General features: G+C 46.5%; 2 protein-coding genes across 2 annotated transcripts in view; one reads left to right on the top strand and one right to left on the bottom strand.

Annotated features, from left to right (window-relative positions):
• The window catches only part of gtf3c1 (general transcription factor IIIC subunit 1), a 29,313-nt gene extending 18,421 nt beyond the window's left edge, over window positions 1-10,892 (top strand). Inside the window, exons 26-39 of the mRNA XM_076279501.1 lie at window positions 1,388-1,469; window positions 1,580-1,689; window positions 1,994-2,053; window positions 2,255-2,348; window positions 2,581-2,753; window positions 3,179-3,531; window positions 4,193-4,505; window positions 4,681-4,752; window positions 5,235-5,422; window positions 5,894-6,177; window positions 7,178-8,138; window positions 9,053-9,086; window positions 9,582-9,774; window positions 10,157-10,892. Of these exons, the coding sequence (XP_076135616.1) occupies window positions 1,388-1,469; window positions 1,580-1,689; window positions 1,994-2,053; window positions 2,255-2,348; window positions 2,581-2,753; window positions 3,179-3,531; window positions 4,193-4,505; window positions 4,681-4,752; window positions 5,235-5,422; window positions 5,894-6,177; window positions 7,178-8,138; window positions 9,053-9,086; window positions 9,582-9,774; window positions 10,157-10,540 (3,301 nt within the window). The 3' untranslated portion in view covers window positions 10,541-10,892. The remainder of the gene's footprint in view (window positions 1-1,387; window positions 1,470-1,579; window positions 1,690-1,993; window positions 2,054-2,254; window positions 2,349-2,580; window positions 2,754-3,178; window positions 3,532-4,192; window positions 4,506-4,680; window positions 4,753-5,234; window positions 5,423-5,893; window positions 6,178-7,177; window positions 8,139-9,052; window positions 9,087-9,581; window positions 9,775-10,156) is intronic.
• Window positions 10,893-14,192: 3,300 nt separating this feature from the next.
• LOC143134103 (SEC14-like protein 5) overlaps window positions 14,193-20,000 on the bottom strand; it is a 21,169-nt gene continuing 15,361 nt past the window's right edge. Inside the window, exons 7-14 of the mRNA XM_076294257.1 lie at window positions 19,281-19,559; window positions 18,778-18,848; window positions 18,203-18,374; window positions 17,451-17,585; window positions 15,911-16,048; window positions 15,298-15,537; window positions 14,593-14,771; window positions 14,193-14,298 (exon numbers count right to left, since the gene is read on the bottom strand). Coding sequence (XP_076150372.1) covers window positions 14,193-14,298; window positions 14,593-14,771; window positions 15,298-15,537; window positions 15,911-16,048; window positions 17,451-17,585; window positions 18,203-18,374; window positions 18,778-18,848; window positions 19,281-19,559 — 1,320 coding nt within the window. The remainder of the gene's footprint in view (window positions 14,299-14,592; window positions 14,772-15,297; window positions 15,538-15,910; window positions 16,049-17,450; window positions 17,586-18,202; window positions 18,375-18,777; window positions 18,849-19,280; window positions 19,560-20,000) is intronic.

Genomic DNA, 20,000 nt, shown 5'->3' with positions numbered 1-20,000 from the left:
CAGGCAGTTTGGCCTAGTTGCTTCTATGAATGCTGCTTTGTTTATCTATCAGAGACGGTGTTGCGGAATTGGTGTATTCCGATGTTTCACTGAGCAACCCCTCACGCACGCACACACACACTAAAGGTAACAAAGTTTAAATTAAGTAGCCTATCGTAGCCTACCAGCATGTTTTTCTCTCCAGTGTGCAATAAGAAAGTAGAATAGGCTACAGTGCAAGTTGACCGATGATTCATCTCCCATGTCGCGTCTCGTTGCAGAGCCTTGGTAGGCCACTAAGCAAATCTGCAACCTATGAGCCCAGCTGCCAGTATTGGAGGAGGCCTAAACATCTCGTAGATGAGACTGACTGGGTTATTTTGTTTGGATATTATATATAAAACACAGTCATTTTAGCCTACCATTCAGGGAATAGGCATTTAAAAGGGAGACAGATTATGGTGTAATATGACTCGGAACTGACATCGGGCAATGGCAGTGCGAGATGTTCAGAACGTAAGAGCTAAAACTTCTACAAGCTCAGTAACATCCACAGCGGAAAAAAGAAGGTAAGAAAAATAGTCGGAAAACTTAGATGTGTAACGCAAGCAAGCAAGTTGTTACTAAAAATGTAAACATACACGTTGCACTGCTGTGCGGTGGGTTACAGTGCGTAAAGTAGCTTATAATGTGAATGACTTGTTATTTTATTATGGATTTCTTTCTTTTTGCAAAAAATAAAGTACAGTAGGCATTAATTAGTAGGCTAAATAGCAGCATGTTGAAATGATGTGCTAAATTGCGTTTTTTATTACAATGATACAATTGTAGGCTACAGGCTGCGTTTTATTTGGAGACTTTTGCGAGACAGAGACTGAGTTTGCTGCTGATATTCTGGGGATAGGCTACAACATAGCCAATGTAGGACTTTAGCCTTTTAATATATTTGCTGCATTGGATCAGTCTTTCTAGAACAGGCAAGAGCTTTCTAGCCTCACGTCAGCAGCACCGCATCACCCATATACATTAAAACAACCAGCGGATGGCGGGCGGGTGCGGATTTGAAAATTGGTCAAAAAACGTTGGTGCGGATGGATGGCGGATGGATGATACGTTTTGCTATGCGGTTACGGTTGAAATAATAGCCCATCCGCGCATCTCTAACACACACACACACACACACACACACACACACACACACACACTCACACACTCACACACACACATTCATAGGCACCATTACCCCAAGTGACTTAAAATCTATTTGTTTGTTATGTAATTGTTTGCTTATTTTGGATTTGTGTGTGTGTGTGTGTGTGTGTGTGTGTGTGTGTGTGTGTGTGTGTGTGTGTGTGTGTGTGTGTGTGTGTGTGTGTGTGTGTGTGTGTGTGTGTGTGTGAGTGAGTAGGATCTGTCTGGCTGAGGTGTATCAGGACAAACTTCTCGTGGCCGAGTTCAACAACAGAACGGGGGACTATAACAACCCACAGGTGTGTGTGTGTGTGTGCGTGTGTGTGCGTGTTTCTCCCAGGTTTGGCTTGATGTGTTGTACAGCTCTTTACAATTGTCTCCTGTGTGTGTGTGTGTGTGTGTGCTGCAGGTGTGCACTGAGGAATTTAAGGAGTTTGTGGCAGTGTTAAGGAGGAAGTTCAGCAAAGCACCTGGGTGCAGGATTGAAATCCCAGACACAAAGCAGGAGCTCTTCCAAAGGTGAACACACACACACACACACACACACACACACACACACACACACACACACACACAAACACACACACACACACACACACACACACACACACACACACACACAGACACACACACACACACACACACACACACACACACACACACACACACACACACAGACACACACAGACACACACACACACACACACACACACACAGACACAGACCTTTTTTAGTCCATTTTTATTTTGGCACAAGTGCCACAATCATTGTTCTCTATCTGTTTTGGCATGTTTGTAAGTGATCAACTTTTCACCCCACTCAGGTTTAAGGTGTATGCCATTGGAGATGACTGCCCCACGGACTCCAAGGATGTGCTTAAAAGGTACACGCCTGTGTGTGTGTGTGTGTGTGTGTGTGTGTGTGTGTGTGTTTGTGTGTGTTTGTGTACATGGGTATTAGTGAAATTCAGATCACATCAAATGATGCTTTATTGGTATGAATGAATAAAGTTGTTGTTGCCAAAGTCGCAGGTGTGACATATTAGTATTTTAGATGTGGATAATTTGCATGTGTGATTTTGCAGTGAAGAGGACATCCATTCTCTCGTCCTGAATAACCTGATTCAGAGCACACTGGCGGTGTCTAACCATCAAGTGAAGACCAGGCTGTCTTTCCAGGTAATACACACACACACACACACACACACACACACACACACACATTGTGTTTCGGAAGTTAACTTTCTGTTATATATGTTTCTCAAATCTCTTCTTTTCAAATCTGTTAAAGGATCTTTCTTGCATATGTTTACTCAAATAAAACTCTCTTCTTTCTTTCTTTCTTTCTTTCTTTCTTTCTCTCTCTCTCTCTCTCTCTCTCTCTCTCTCTCTTTCTCTTTCTCTCCCTCAGACATTCCACCTGTACAGTCGGTACAAGCACGAGGTCCTGTACGAGGCGTTCCTGAAGTGCCAACGGAACGGCCTGGTGAACCGCCGCAGGAACGAGCAGCGCTATGGCGTGAAGAAGGACCGCTCCCTCCCCATCATGCCCATGTCCTATCAGCTCTCGCAGAGCTACTACAAGTAGGACCCACCAACCAATCACGCGTCTCTGTAAAACCCACCAACCAATCACGTGTCTCTTGATTAAACTGCATTCACCAACCGTTAACGAATCACATCTCAGAACTGCCAGCAGTAAAAGCCAATGGCCAATCAACTGTCTTTGATCAGTAACACTTATACAACCATCAGTGTCCACTGACTACATCTGTGTTTGAGAGCAGTTCATCCCTAAACTCTACTTAGACTCTGTCATCAATTTGTATGTAGACCTAATGCCTAAAGCAAATTAGAAAAAAGAAAATCTCACTTCGAAAGTCTTTTAGATTGTTTAACATTATGGCAGGGAACCTTTTATGTACTATACTCAGTAAGTATAGTACAGTATTGTGTCTCTGTGTGGATTTGATTGAATGCTTATTCTCCCCCCCCCCCCCCCCCTTTAGAGTGTTCACATGGCGCTTCCCTGCCGCCATGTTCACTGAGGCCTATGACCACTTGGAGAAACTAATCGAGGCCGGAGGGGTGGACCAGCCGAGCGCTATCTACGTGCAGCCCAAAGAGAGCGAGCAGGAGAAGGAGAGGGCCGGAGTGGAGGAGGTGGTGGAGGTGAAGAAAAGAGTGGAGGAGGAGAAGGAGAGGGCCGGAGTGGAGGAGGTGGTGGAGGTGAAGAAAAGAGTGGAGGAGGAGGAGGAGAGGGCCGGAGTGGAGGAGGTGGTGGAGGTGAAGAAAAGAGTGGAGGAGGAGAAGGACAAAAAGATGGAGACGGAGGAGACCGAGATGGAGACCGAAGGCACTGGTAGGACATCTGTCTGTGATGTGACAATGATACTGATCCATGTGTGACCCGTCAGTCATATACAGTACTTCCCTTATTCCATGACATATGTGATGTGTGTATGTCACATATTGAAAGGATGTACTACATTGTACATAATTTGTATAACCCTCCAATAATATGTTTATATGTATTCCATGATGTGTGTATTCATCATCATGTCTGTAGCCTCTGACATATAGGACTGGTGATCAGAGGAGGTTTCGCTTCCATGCTGAAACATATTATATTATGTGTAATTATAATAGTATAATATATTAAATATTTTAAAATAAATATTGTTTTTTTTATTATTATTTTATTTTTAATTAATATTATTATATTATTATTTATTATTATTATTTATTCTATTCTATTTTCTATTTTCTATACTATTCATCTTGTTATTCGTCTGTAGTTATCATACTGCTCTCAGAACTGTCTTGATGAATTTTTATTTAGATTAAAACTGTCAGTACAGTGTAGTGTTCTCAGTGCGATTTTAGAGTAGTAGTCGAGTGAATGGAATGAGCTGAATGAATGCCATAGAATGGAACAGAACAGAACAGAACAAAACAGCAAAACTGCATTATTAAAAATAAAATAAAACATTATTTAACAGAATTCAACTGAATTTCTCTAGACCCCCCTGCTGACTGTCAGGAGAAGGTGCCCTCGGAGACCCCAGGAGAGGGGAGCTTGACCCCGGCGCCAGAGTCGGGGTCGGGGTCAGGGACACCCAAGCAGCCGCCTGCCGAAGCCCCTGGCCAGCCGGACGCGCTGTTGTCGGCGGAGAACCTGGAGGGCATGGTGCTGTTCCCGCTGGACGCACCAGGGGGCGCCTGCATGGCCTGTATTAGCCTCATCACGCTGGGCATGCTCTCTGTGGACGTGTCCATCCCCGAGCAGATCGTGGTGGTGGACAGCAACATGCTGGATAGTGAGGTGGTCAAGAGGTAAAATGCTGGGGCAGTGCCCACAGGCTCACACACACACACACACACACACACACACACACACACACACACACACACACACACACACTTATATGTATACACACCCCCTTATATCTACACTTATATTTATATACACACACACACACGCTCATGGGTGTGCCCTCTCTCCTTGTAGGCTGGCCAAAGAGGTGGAGGAGGAGGATGAGCTGGATGAAGAGGAGGAAGCTGGTCAGACGTTGCCACTGAGGTGAGGTGACCAAACATGACCAAGGGGGACCAAACATGACCAAACATGACCAAGGGTGACCAAACATGACCAAACATGATCAAGGGTGACCAAACATGACCAAGGGTGACCAAACATGACCAAGGGTGACCAAACGTGACCAAGGGTGACCAAACGTGACCAAGGGGAACCAAACATGACCAAGGGTGACCAAATATGACCAAAGGGGACCAAACAGCATTGACTGACTTAAGTCAGTGAAGAGGTGGAAAAGTCAGGCTTCAAAAAGTAAAAGACCCACCATGCGTTGGTTTTACCTGTGCACTTAACACAGGTGATCTCACCCATTAGTGGACTTTTCCACCTCAGGTGAATGGAAACCTTGCTGTGACATAAAACCACCCAATGTTTTTTTTTTTTTAATTGATGTCCTTGTAAGTCGCTTTGGACAAAAATGTCTGCTAAGAACTATAAACATAAATGTGTGTGTGTGTCCTCTACAGGAAGAGGGTTGAGGTGAAGGCGTCCCAGGCCTCCCACACTAACTACCTGCTGATGAGGGGCTACTGCATGCCAGGCGTCCTCAGCAGCAGGCTGAAGGTCACCTCCGTGGACAGCGTAGTGGTCAACGCCTGCACCGTCCACGTACGGCTCCGGAAAACGCCTGCACACACACTCTTCAAGGAGAGGGGTGAGGCACACACACACACACACACACACACACACACACTCACACACACACACTCACACTCACTCACTGACTCACTCACTCACTCACTCACTCACTCACTCACTCACACACACACACACACACACACACACACACACACACACACACACACACACACACACACACACACACACACACACACACACACACACACACACACACACACAGTCACTCACACCCAAGGGCATAACAAAGAAAGCAACAGAAAGTCTTTAAGTTCCACTCTCTTTCTCTCTGTATATATCTCTTCCCCTCTTTTTTTCTGTCTTTCTCTGTCTCTCTCCCTCTGTGTCTTTCTCTCTCTGTCTCTCTCTCATTATCGATCTTTTTCTTTCTCTTCTCTCTCTCTCTCTCTGTTTCTGTGTCTCTTTCTCTCTCTCTGTCTCTCTCTGTCTCTCTCTCTCTCACTCTCTCTCTCTCTTTCTTTCTCAGACTCGCCCATCCTGTCGGGCTTCCTGAAGTCAGGCTTGCGTGACGTCCCCGAGCGATTCACCCGTGTGTTCCGCAAGGAGGGCTCGGCCGCGCTGGCGCTGTCCCGGCGCTTGGAGACCCAGCTGGGCTATGGCCCCGCCGACGTGAGCGCCGCCCTGGAGGTGTGGTGGCACGTGGACGAGGCCCAGAGCTACGGCGTGGACCGCCGAGACCTGCTCAGCCACTTCAGCCACATGGTGCAGCCGGACGAGGAGCGCAAGGGAGGACTACAGCAGTACCTAGAGGTGAGGAGGGGGACTACAGCACTACAGCAGTACTTAGAGGTGAGGAGGGGGACTACAGCAGTACTTAGAGGTGAGGAGGGGGACTACAGCAGTACTTAGAGGTGAGGAGGGGGACTACAGCACTACAGCAGTACTTAGAGGTGAGGAGGGGGACTACAGCAGTACCTAGAGGTGAGGAGGGGGACTACAGCACTACAGCAGTACTTAGAGGTGAGGAGGGGAACTACAGCAGTACCTAGAGGTGAGGAGGGGGACTACAGCACTACAGCAGTACTTAGAGGTGAGGAGGGGGACTACAGCAGTACTTAGAGGTTGGGGGGGGGGATAAAGGTGTACATAGAGGTGAGGGGGGGGGACTACAGCACTACTTAGAGGTGGGGGGGGGGCTACAGGTGTACATAGAGGTGAGGGGGTGGACTACAGCACTACTTAGAGGTGAGGAGGGGGACTACAGCACTACAGCAGTACTTAGAGGTGAGGAGGGGGGGGGCTACAGCAGTACTTAGAGGTGAGGGGGGGGACTACAGCAGTACATAGAGGTGAGGAGGGGGACTACAGCACTACAGCAGTACTTAGAGGTGAGGAGGGGGACTACAGCACTACAGCAGTACTTAGAGGTGAGGAGGGGGACTACAGCACTACAGCAGTACTTAGAGGTGAGGAGGGGGGGGGCTACAGCAGTACTTAGAGGTGAGGGGGGGGACTACAGCAGTACATAGAGGTGAGGAGGGGGACTACAGCACTACAGCAGTACCTAGAGGTGAGGAGGGGGACTACAGCAGTACATAGAGGGGACTACAGCAGTACATAGAGGTGAGGAGGGGGACTACAGCACTACAGCAGTACCTAGAGGTGAGGAGGGGGACTACAGCAGTACATAGAGGGGACTACAGCAGTACCTAGAGGTGGGGGGGGGGTGCAGACCTCCCATTCCCCTCTCTATCTCTCCTCCCTCCTTACCTCTTTTTACCTCTTCTCCCCCCCCCCCCCACCCCGCTAGGACCTGGTGTCACTGCAGGAGCTGGTGGAGGCGGGTGGGCGTGCGGTGCGGTTGGTGTCGCGGCGTCTGGCGCGCCCCTGGCTGCTGCACTCGGTGTGCGTGCTGCCCCAGCCCGGCCAGGCGTCCGCCCACGCGCTCCACGCCCTGCGAGCCCTGCGCCTGCCCGAGTGGCGCCAGCAGCAGCGCCAGATGGAGCGCGACAAGGAGCGTCAGCGCCTCCGTGACAAGGAGCAGCAGCAGCGCCAGCGACACCTCCTCCGCAAGAGGGCCCTGGAGGAGCAGGACGAGGAGAAGGGTGGAGATGAAGATGGAGGAGGAGGAGGAGGAGGAGAAGAAGGAGGGGCGAAGGAGCAGCTGGTGAAAGAGAAGGGTGGAGATGAAGATGGAGGAGGAGGAGGAGGAGAAGAAGGAGGGGCGAAGGAGCAGCTGGTGAAAGAGAAGGGTGGAGATGAAGATGGAGGAGGAGGAGGAGTAGGGGCGAAGGAGCAGCTGGTGAAAGAGAAGGGTGGAGATGAAGATGGAGGAGGAGGAGGAGTAGGGGCAGAGGAGCCGCTGGTGAAGGAGAAGGGTGGAGATGAAGATGGAGGAGGAGGAGGAGGAGGAGGAGTAGGGGCGAAGGAGCCGCTGGTGAAGGAGAAGGGTGGAGGAGGAGCAGGCGGGGAGGAGGTGGAGGAGGCGCTTGGGGAGGGTAGCGGGGGAGAGAGGAGGAGCAGGAAAGCGGAGGAGGAGAAAGTCGGTCCGCCACCGAGGAAGAGGATGGCAAAAGAGACGGGGGTGAAGATCAGCTGGTTGAAGGCCCTAGGGATGGCGGCGAGCGCTGGCATCTCTATGGAAACGGAGATGCTGGAGGATGCTGGGAAAAGGGAAGGAGGTGGTGAGCAGGAGAAGAAGGCGGAGGCGGGAACTACGGATGGTGCATCATCAACGAGCGTCGGCGACAAACAACAGACAGAGCTTGAAGGTGTGTGTGTGTGTGTGTGTGTGTGTGTGTGTGTGTGTGTGGAGTGTGTGTGTGGAGTGTGTGTGTGTGTGTGTGTGTGTGTGTGTGTGTGTGTGTGTGGAGTGTGTGTGTGTGTGTACGTGTGTGTGTGTGTGTGTGTGTGTGTGTGTGTGTGTGTGTGTACGTGTGTGTGTGTGTGTGTGTGTGTGTGTGTGTGTGGAGTGTGTGTATGTGTGTGTGTGTGTACGTGTGTGTGTGTGTGTGTGTGTGTGTGTGTGTGTGTGTGGAGTGTGTGTGTGTGTGTGGAGTGTGTGTGTGTGTGTACGTGTGTGTGTGTGTACGTGTGTGTGTGTGTGTGTGTGTGTGTGTGTGTGTGTATGTGTTGTGTGTGTGTGTGTGTGGAGTGTGTGTGTGTGTGTGTGTGTGTGTGTGTGGAGTGTGTGTGTGTGTGTGTGGAGTGTGTGTGTGGAGTGTGTGTGTGTACGTGTAGTTGTGTGTGTGTGTGTGTGTGTGTGTATGTGTGTGTACGTGTGTGTGTGTGTGTGTGTGTGTGTGTGGTGTGTGTGGTGTGTGTGTGTGTGTGTGTGTTGTGTGTGTGTGTGTGTGGAGTGTATTGTTGCTTAGTTTGATTCTTTTATTTTGCATATCTTGCAACATTCAAACATCAATTTATAACAATTTAAGTTTCTTTTCTAAATGAGTGATTCAGATATTTTGATGAAAGATTGCCTTTATTTTCGACAAACATGTATGACGATCAGATAGACATTTCAGTATGCAGGTAATGATGATGATGATGATGATGATAATGATGACACTTGTACTTACTTATTTTGTGTGTGTGTGTGTGTTTGTGTATTTATTCATATTGTGTGTGTTTATTTATTCCGTGTGCGTGTTTATTTACTCTGTATGTTTATTTGTCTTGTGTCCAGATGCTGCTGGCTGTCTGTCTCCTTCAGATGAACAGTAAGTGTCCCTGGTTCTCCTTGTTTGTCAGTTGGTCAGATGACTGGGGAATTTTTAGGCTTATTTATATTTGGGAATTTTTAGTATGTACGTGTGTGTGTGTGGGGGTGCATCTGTATGTTTCCTATATGTTTAATGTGTGTATCTCTATGCCTTGACCACCTGAATTTCCCCTCTTCGGGATAATGAAGTTGACGTTGACTTTGATGACTGTTCCCGAAGTATTATACAGTATTACTCTAATTCAGTATTACTCTTTAATTCCACCCTGATTACTCTTTCATCATCTTCCCTCTGCCCTTGTCCTCCTTTTACTCTATTCTTTCTCTTATTCTTTTCTCTCTCTTTCTCTCTCATTTACTTCCTAACTCTATCCCTCTCTCCTCCCTCACACTGTCTTTCCCTCCCTCACTCTCTCCCCATCTAATCCCTCTCTCTCTACCTCTTTCTCTCTCATCTAATCCCTCTCTCTCTCTCTCTTCCTCCCTCCATCAGGTCCATTGACCACATCAGCTTCCTGAGTCGCCCATGGCGTGCGGTGGACGGCTCGGTGAACCGCTCGGTGTGTAAGGGCCTGCTGGAGGGGCTACTGCACCACGTCATGAGCCGGCCCGGCATCACCGAGCCCCAGCTCATCCAGCACTACACACGCGTGCTGCAGCCCGTCACCGTCATCGACCTCATGCAGGTGAGACACGCACACACACACACACACACACACACACACAGAGCTCATCCACCACTACACGCACGTGCTCCAGCCAGTCGCAGTCACTGACTTCATGCAGGTGAGACACAGACACACACACACTCACCAACAGAGCTCATCCACCACTACACACGCGTGCTGCAGCCAGTCGCAGTCATTGACTTCATGCAGTTGAGACACACACACACACACACTCACCAACAGAGCTCATCCACCATTACACACGCGTGCTGCAGCCAGTCGCAGTCATTGACTTCATGGAGGTGAGACAGACGCACGCACGCACACACGCAGGGCTCATCCAGCACCATCTTGTGGCCACGGTAACAGTACTAATATCTCTCTCCTCCCCGTGTCCCAGACGCTGGTGGAGCTAGGTTGTGTCCAGAGGCGCTACCTGCTCCCGGCAAGCCGCGCCTCCCTCTTCTCTGCCCCGCGGTACGCGGAGGTGTGCGGGGAGGAGGTGGCGGCGTGCGTGGGCTACACGCCGTTCTACGAGCCCACGGTGGAGGCCGGGCTCCTGATGTCCAAGGCCTTCCCCCACGAGAAGAACTGGAACCACTGGTCAGCCATGCAGAACCAGTACCTCAAGCAGCAGCCGAAACCCCAGGAGGGAGGGGGCGCCACTGTGGCCGAGGGTGAGAGTGAGGGTGTAGCTGAGGGTGTGGGTGAGGCTGAGGGTGTAGCTGAGGGTGTGGGTGAGGCTGAGGGTGTAGCTGAGGGTGTGGTTGAAGGTGTGGCCTAGGGTGAGGCCTAGGGTGTGTGTGTGTTTGTGTGGCTTCACCTAGGGTGGCCGAGGGTGTGTGTGTGTGTGTGTGTGTGTGTGTGTGTGTGTCAGTCTGTGTGTGTGTGTCAGTCTGTGTGTGTGTGTGTGGCTTCATGCAGGCCAAAGCCCACAGCTGTGACCGGAATTAGTTCTGCTAAGTGTGCAGTACTTAAAGGAGAGAGAGACAGAGACTTATTCTCTTTCTCTCTCAAGCTGAATGTAATATTTGTAACATATTTGTGAAACGTTCTGTTCTTATCTGTTCTGTTCTTGACTGTTCTTCTTTTATTTGTTGTTTGCGAAACTAATAAAATGTTTTAAATGTTTTTAAGATGTCCATGTGATGAAATTGTTTGTCAACAACAGAAGGGAAATAACAGACACAAGCACATGGTAATAGATTTTAATGTGTTATGGAAAAGCATACAGTACATCTAGATCTTTTAAAATCAAATGTGATGTTATAATTTAGTCACATTTTACACCAGAATGGTGTCTCACTGTCTTGCTGTACAGTACATCAGTGTGCAGGTGGTGCAAAAAAAACAAAAACATTCTTGAAACATTCACACTGTCATTCTAGACTGTTGTTTACCACCTATTGGTAACAACTCTGCTGAAAAAGTCACTACTCCTTTAGAACAGAGAAGAAAAGCTCCACATCCCCTTTCACAAAGGTTAAATAACTTTCCTTGTAGGTAGAGTTGCTCTCAAATGTGCTTTTTTTTTGTTGAGCCCTCTTGTTAGTTTTGATGTGTTTTGTTTTTTAGTCAAGTAAGTTAGATCCCTAGTGCCAGAAAGCTAATGCTAGTCACCATAGCTGCACTACTGTACATGAAAATACTCAGTTTCAATCACTTCAGACTCAACTTTGCATTTGACCTCTTAATTTGGATCTCAATCTAAGGCAGACAAGTATTGTACTAGTGCTACCCCACCTCAAAAGAGATGACCTCTGGCGCCCTTTATCATCTCATTTGAGGTTGGGTAGCAGTCAGGTGGTCAGAGCTATTTGTAGCATACTAAGGGTAAGCAAAACATACACTACATTTTACGTTTTTTATCCAAAGCGACACATATATCAATTATATTACAAGGGCAAATGTCCCCGGAGTATCTTGGGGTTAATTGCCTTACCTTGGTCAAGGGGCACAACAATGGAAGCCGGGAATTGAACCCACAACTTTTCAGGCTACTAGCATGCTAACCCAGCTCCTTAACCACTACACTATCGCTGCCCCTATGGAGCTGTCGTCAGTATTGCTTTTAAAATGCAATTAATAGCCCTTTAGGTTTAATGATATTGTTCTCAAGTGCTTCCTTTGCAATTCAGTCAGACTTTGTAGTTTTGATTTGATTTGATTCATTGAGTATTATAGGTGTATGTACATACATACTGCGCGCTGGACTATCTAGATTCTAGCGTATGGCTTTCATTCCCTGAAGGTTTGACACGGTTCCCTGTGGACAGAGAAGAAGTTTAGGATCAGAAAGTACCTCCAATGTGCTCCATATATGCTGGATGTGGTGGGATTTTGGTGGATTCGCCCATTAGGCCTGAACAGGCCCAGAACAAGCTACTGTTTCAGAGCATTTCTTTCACTTAACCAGTGCCATTAGCCAAGTGATTTCAGTGAGCAACTGACTGCTACCCAAGACTATTTTTCTCAGCCAAGTGGTTACACATAGTAGTTTCACATACTTGGCCTCAGACTGTGATAATAAACCGAACCCGTTGATTGATACCAAAGATAGCATCTCTACCAATTATCTGGCAGTAGGCTAGGCTACTTTTCTGAATCCTAGTTCCAGCTCTGTCCACAGGCTGTTGCTAGGCTACGTAGAGCAAGCATTTATCATGCTGTTTGAACCTGCACTTTTGCAGTTCCATGCTTAGGTATACATTTCTTTCTGTTTCTACTGTGGAGAGAAGGACCTAGCATTTCACATTCTCTGGGTTCTTAAGGCTACATCTTCTAAGTATGCTGTGCTTATTGAGCTGTAAAGAGAAAACATGACCTTAGCCAGTGTGTCTTCAACAAACAAGGCTGGGAAGGACGCTGAAAACAGTACAGGGTTTTGCTGAAAAGCTAAGACAGGCAATGAGTTTTTAACTGCAAACTCCTAAACAAGGTGTACACACTGCCATTTCTATGGGACCCAAGGTCTGTACAATTACTAAAAATGTTTCCAAACATGGTTTAAGATGTATTTGGTAACACTTTACATAAATCCATTATTTATAGCACGTTACAAACATACATCCCAGGTTCAGAAAGTAAACGTTCAGCCATGTATTCCTTCTTCCTGTGCACTTAACACTAATTAGCTAACCTATCTGGTTTACTAAATGGTTGGATCAACTATCGTCAGGACTTTTACTTTCTGAACACGGGAAGTATTCCTCTGCAAACAAATTTGTAAAGGCTTATAAAGCATTCATAATGCCTTGTAACAGCTTACAAACATTTATAAACATATTTAGAATGATGTACAGACAGCCTAGCGTGTAGCGGTGGCAGTTCTGTGAGGTTCTGTGAGTTTACAGCTTGATATTTGACGCCTGACCTAAAGACAGCTGTGTCTCACATGCATGAGCTAGGCCTACTTACTTACAACACCACACAGTGGGACGCAGTGGAGATGTGTTTTCAGCCTTTTGTAACGGAGGCAAACTGAGCTAGCATGCTAGTTGCGCGTGTAAATCCTCACACCCCTAACCTTAAGTTGGAAGCCTGGGCTTTTAGCTCAGTGGTTAGAGCGTTCGACTCCCATGTCGGTGTGTGTTGAGGTTCGAGGGCTGTGAGTGGTGGACGAATTACGACCTCGGTTACACTTCGCATGATAAAATCTGTAACTTTGCAAGCAGTCCAACAGTGGACCAGAAGTGGTATGTCACCAGCAACAAATCTGATATGAATCTGATTTTGCTATCTGGGTGTAGTTCCCTATCACCACGTTACAAAAAACAACAAAAATTAATTGAGGCTAAAATTGAGTATGATCACCAGAACCAATAGAGATCACCTTTTCTTAAAAACGAATTCCATAGAATCCCTGTTGCAGTTGTGAGCCATTTGTCTTGTAGTCTGTCTCTGGAGTCTGCATCAGGAATGGAGGTTGGGTCTTTTTTTATAGTGGTCTACCACCAACCAGCAAACAAGTCCTGTTATGTATTGAGGTCTAGGTTCATCATGTTTCCTCTTCTGGTTTATTATGGTGCAAATTATTGTCAGTGGCAAAAGACAGATGCTAAAGTTATGCTGCATGTTTAGAAAAACAAGACTGATTCACATCACCCTTCCACGACTGTGCAGCTAGAAGATGCATTTTCTGCAGAAGATGAGGTAAGATATATATGTGTGGACTTCTTTCAGTGTTTGCTCCTAAATCTCTGGTGTGTTAATCCTTGTGAACATTTGTTCGTACAATCCCTGGACATCACATAAAGTGACATTTAGCCCTTAAGGTTGAGTGTGCGGTGCTTGCTTGTGTGTGTGTGTGTGTGTGTGTGTGTGTGTGTGTTTGTGTCTGTGTGTGTGTGTGTGTTTGTGTCTGTGAGTTTCTGTATGTGTGCATGTGTGTTTTTGTCTGTGAGTTTCTGTACGTGTGTGTGTGTGTGTGTGTGTGATTATCTGGATATGAGTGAGCTTCCCTGTGATTGGTTGGAGGAGGTAGTGCCGACACTGAGCTGTGAGAATCTGCTGTGGCACGACTCCAAACTGCTCATGGAGCCTCTGAAACACACACACACACACACAAATTACACAGAAATTCATAAACACACATTACATAGAAACACACACACACATACATTACACATAAATACACACCCACACACACAATCACACATTACACAGAAATACAAAATCACACACACACGCACACACATGGTCTGCAATTAAACTGCTTTGATGAAACTAGAGACCTGAAACCAAAGGCTTCCTTCAGCAAGGCCATTGTCTCTCTCCTAAATGTCATGTGATCTCTCTCTCTCTCTCTCTTTCTCTCTCTCTCTCTCTCTCTCTCACCTGAAGTCATGTGAGGCGAGCACCTCGGTGTAGTACAGGACCTTACACCTGGGCGTAGAGCCCTGCAGAGAGGCCAGCACGTCGTCCACCCGAGAGAGGGAGGGTACAGAGCTGGGGGCGTGGCCTGTGGCCTTCCACTGCAGGATGTAGATACCAGGCCACCGGGTGATGTGAGACCCCTGAGAGAGGGAGAGAGAGAGAGAAAGAAAGAAAGAGAGAGGGGGGGAGAGAGAGAGAGATGGGTTACACTTTACTTGACAGTATCAACATAAGAGTGACATGACACTGTCATGAATGTGTCCTAAACAAGTCATAAAAGTTTATGACATAACGCTTCTGTTATTAAGTGATATTCGGTTTTTGTCATAAAAAGTTAGGGTTAGGTTTAGGTTTAGGGTTAGAGTTAGAGTTAGAGTTAGGATTAGGGTTAGATTTAGGGTTAGGGTTCATGTGTCATGACAGTGTCATGTCACTCTTATGTATTATATATATATTGTTCTATGCATTCTTCGGTATGATTGTTTTGGCAAGGCAAGAGAGATAGAGAGAGAGAGAGTGAGAAAGAGAGAGAGAAGGATATGCTTGTGTGTGTGTGTCTGTTTTGTGATATATGTGGTGTTTCTGTATATGTATATGTCTGTGTGTGTTTGTGTGTGTGTGTGGGTGTGCCTCTGTGTGTTTGTGTAGGTGTGCGAGTGTCTTCACCTGGATGCTCTCTCCCTCACGGCAGGTGAGCGGAGACTCCACCATGCTGTAGTCCACCCCCAGTGTCCAGCTCCTGTCAATCAACTGCACATTATTTACGACAGGCGCCGATCCGGACGTCTCTCTCTTCACCGGCTGAGGGGTCCTTTTGGAGTGGAAGATGTTGAAGACCACATCCCCCTTCAGGATGTCAAAGTCCCACGTGATCACTGATGAGCCCTCCACAATGTCAATCATGATCTGAAACATCATCCAATCATCCGTTACCATTACAAAGAGCATAGAACAGTTAGCAGAACATTTTGAGTACTTTTAAGCATTTTTAAACACACTTAACAAACATGACTTAACGATTCTTACATGAGAAAAGTTCCATTGACTGATATATTGACATTGATTGATACATTGTCATTAATCAACGTATCTCTAGAGTCCTGAGAAAAGAAGTTTAAAACTCTCCTTTGGTTCCTTTGTAATGAGAATCAACAAATATGGACACTTCTAAAGGAACAGCCTAATTATTTTGTGCATGCCACCATGGATAACGATCACCATCCGCACTCCTTTTCAAAATCAGTTAGAATGACTCTGATTGGTTATTGGGGATAATGACCTCATGTGGTGCCCCTTTAAAGACTTGTGCTGATTGGTAGATGGTGTCGGCCCACAGGCGTATGTGGTCGGGGTTGTCCAGGTCCTCCTCGGTTTGGTAGTAGGACTTCGGCACCTGACCCCCCTCGGATACATGGCACTGCAACAACAAAACTGACATTTATCCATGCTTATTACACAGCTCTTCACAATGCAAGTAAAACGCTCCATTGACTTGAATGGGATTTCCCAAAGTTCTAGCAGTCATTACTTTCGACTAAAGGACCTCTGAAAAAAAATAATGACCGCTGCCAATGGCAACAGAGTTTGTGCTTCTAATTCAGGTCTTTCATATCACTCCACAACTACTAGAACTTCATTCAAAAGTGAAAAGCAGATGGTTGATTAGCTGTGTTCTAAAGAATATATTACATACAAAACTCATTTATTAATGCTTATTACACTTAAATAATGTCTATTATTACATACAAAACTACCATTTATCCATGCTTATTACACTTAACATACAAAACTGCCATTTATTTATGCTTATTACACTTAAATAATGCCTATTATATACAAAACACATTCATTAATGTTTATTACACTTAAATAATGCCTTTATTACATCTACACTATTTACTGTTTTTGGTTGTGTGTTTTTGTTCATGTGACATTTAGGCCTATTATTGTTTATTACACAGAATTAAAATCTGTATTACACAATATGCATAATCATATTGTTTTATTACAGCTAGTTAAATAACTATCAGATGTTTGTTCATGACTAACTTTCTGGTCTTCTTGCTGTAGTTTCTAATGATGATCCCGGGTTCAGAAAGTCCTGCCCGATATTTGTTCCAAATATTTAGTAAAACAGCTGATCCTACCAACTCTTCAGCTAGCCATGTCAGCTAATTAGCTAATTAGTGATGTCATCTGAGTTGAATGCACAGGCAGAATGAAATACATGGCAGGACTTCTACTTTCTGAAGCCGGGGATGTCCACCTCTGCACCGAGACAATGATGGCTATCCAAATAAACTTCATGCACCTCTAGTAACTGTTGAGATGCAGGCAACATGGTTACATAGTGTTTTGTTTTTAATAATATTAAATGTTGCAATGTTTCCACTGGACAGACTGTGGGCATGTTGGTGCTTTACTGAACATTCCTGAACACAATGGTCTCTGGCCCCACCTGCTGGTTCATGTGCACACTGAGAAGCTGGTGATGTGGGCAGTGAGTTAGCCTACATCTTTGTGTTTAGCCCCTTTTCCCCCCCCTGAATAAAAGACCAATAAATAATTTACAAAATAGAGTTGATGTCCTATAAATAGCAATGCAAAAATGAGAATTCTTTAATTCCTTGTGGTATTTACATTATACAACTGATAACTTTCCTGATAACTCTTATTCTAAATATTCAATTCAAAGTAAAAAAAAATCCTGTTGGATTCCTATAGGATTTTGGTTACAAAATATTATCTCTATCAGAACCCCATAGGATTTTGTACTTCTCTACTGAACTGTAAAAAGCACCAGTGAGATTCTTCCCTACCAGGCAGTCTCCGCCCAGGAAGTCGGGGATGATCTCCTGGTCGATGTAGTCCACCAGTCCGCCGGGGCCCTGGTAGTTATTCCCACTGTAGACCAGGAACTTCTGATGCGTGTTCTCGTTGATGAACGGACTCACCTGTGAGGAGATAGAGGGTGTTTGTTTGGATTTTTTTGCTCTTATTTAAATCCTCCTTTCACTATTTGTAAAAAGTAATCCCAATTTAAATATGACAGAGAGGCAATTGCGGTATAACGAATAAATGCAATTAGTGGAAATGTGAACTTATATTACTTATATATACTTATGAACACATTTCTACTGGCACAACTGCCACCTTCATCTCATGCCTTTTTGTAATTGAATCAATTTATTTAAAGTGTTTTAAGTAGTGTAAGTAACTTCAATGGTCAGATGCTATGAGGTCAATATTAATATATCAGTCAGTATTACATTTTTTATGTGTTTTAATTCATTTCAATAATGGTATACATCCATTTCCTGCTGCCTCTCCTATTTGCCCCTCCTATCTGCCCCTGCCCCTATCTGCCCCTCCCTGCCCCTCCTATCTGCCCCTGCCCCTCCCTGCCCCTCCTATCTGCCCCTGCCCCTCCTATCTGCCCCTGCCCCTATCTGCCCCTCCTATCTGCCCCTGCCCCTATCTGCCCCTCCCTGCCCCTCCTATCTGCCCCTCCCTGCTCCTGCCCCTATCTGCCCCTCCTATCTGCCCCTATCTGCCCCTCCCAGGTACGGACCAGCGTCCAGAGGACGGGGAAGACGCGCGGCGCCCGGGCGATCAGCAGCCTGCCCAGCGTCTCGGGGTAGTTGGCCTCCACCACCTCGATGATGCGCAGCAGCGTCTTCACGCCCGGACGCCACAGGTGGCGCATGTTCAGGCCCTCCAGGTCCACCAGGCACGTCCACGACCTGCACAGGTGAGGCAACCACCAACAGGTGAGGCAACCTCCAACAGGTGAGGCAAACAAGATGGTAAGGCCATCTGTGATGTGATTTTTAAGATTCACTGTTTTTCCATATATATTTTTCCAGGAATTTCTGCTTACATTTTCACACAGATGTACTATTTTCTAAAACATATATTTTATCCATATTTTACAACCGAATTGACAGAGAAACAGTGTGTGTGTAGTAACTGCTTTACGTGTTGCATAAGAATATATAGTAGCCTAAGTCATATGCTTGTCAGAACAGGAGAATCAACACAAGGTATCTTACTTTTTGAAGGTGCAAGCATAATGGGTGACTTTACACATGATGGGCTTTGGTAATGGTGGACAGCACATCTGGACACAAAGTCTGGCCTACTCACGAGATCGGTCTGCCAAATATTTTTGTGTTCTCCTCACACCTCTTCTGGCCCTCCTCATTGATGGACAGGACCTGTGGTGGGGGTTTACAACATTAAAACCAGCAGCCAGACATGTTTCCTAGCATTTGAAAATGAATGTGTGTCTGTCTGTGTGTGTGTCTGTGTGTTTGTGTGTGTGTGTGTGTGTGTGTGTGTGTGTGTGTGTGTGTGTGTGTGTGTGTGTGTATATGTATGTGAAAAGAAAACATTTGCCTAAACCTTTGTGTACACACAGTCCTTGCATGTCAGAGCAGTATGTACGTGTGTGTGTGTGTGTGTGTGTGTGTGTGTGTGTGTGTGTGTGTGTGTGTGCGTGCGTGTGTGTGTGTATGTGAAAAGAAAACATTTGCCTAAACCTTTGTGTACACACAGTCCTGTGTGTGTGTGTGTGTGTGTGCGTGTGTGTGCGTGTGTGTGCGTGTGTGTGTGTGTGTGTGCGTGTGTGTGCGTGTGTGTGTCCTTACATGTCGGAGCAGGGCCTCCTCGCCCAGTGCTTTGACCAGGCCCTTGGTGTCCATCTGGCCCAGTCTGAGGATGTAGAGCGGCCGACCCTCGCGGTCATGGTGGTGCCACCCTCCGGCGTAGTACTCCACCAGGCAGCTAGAGGGCGTCCACGTCTCCAGGATGTAGTCTACCTGGAACTGCTTGCGCCAGGTGAGTGACTGGCAGAGCATGTCGCGCGCCTTCTCCAGGTGGAAGTCACGGGCACGCAGGAAACGAAGGATGTGCTCGTCCTTAGGGATCTGAGAAAGGGAGACGAGAGAGAGAGAGAGGGAGGAGAGAGAAGGAGGGGAGAGAGAGAGAGGGGGAGGGAGATGGTGACAGGCAGAGAAGTGGGAGAGAGAGAGAACAAAATAAAGATGATGTTGAGAGAGAAAAAGAAAAGAGAGAAGCAAGAGATAGATAGAGAGAGAGAAAGAGAGAGAGGGAGAGGAAGAGAGAGAGATAGAGAGAGAGAAAGACAGAGAAATGAGAGCCAATGAAGTCAAACATAGTGAGAAGAGAAAGAGAGGGTGAAGAGAGTGAGAGGAAGATGGATAGATTGAGAGAGAGAGGGTGAGAGATAGAGAGAGAGAGGGTGTGAGAGATAGAGAGAGAGAGGGTGAGAGAGAGAGAAACGAGAAACAAGAGCCGATGAAGGCAAAGAAGAAAAAGAGAGAGTGACGAAAGTGAGAGGAAGACAG

The sequence above is a fragment of the Alosa pseudoharengus genome, unplaced genomic scaffold (assembly GCF_046254945.1).
Source record: "Alosa pseudoharengus isolate Yale_2024_CS ecotype anadromous, Long Island Sound unplaced genomic scaffold, YU_APseudo_1.1 YU_APseudo_1.1_scf_1, whole genome shotgun sequence".
Classification (NCBI taxonomy): domain Eukaryota; kingdom Metazoa; phylum Chordata; class Actinopteri; order Clupeiformes; family Clupeidae; genus Alosa; species Alosa pseudoharengus.
This window is presented reverse-complemented; position numbering and strand designations above follow the sequence as displayed.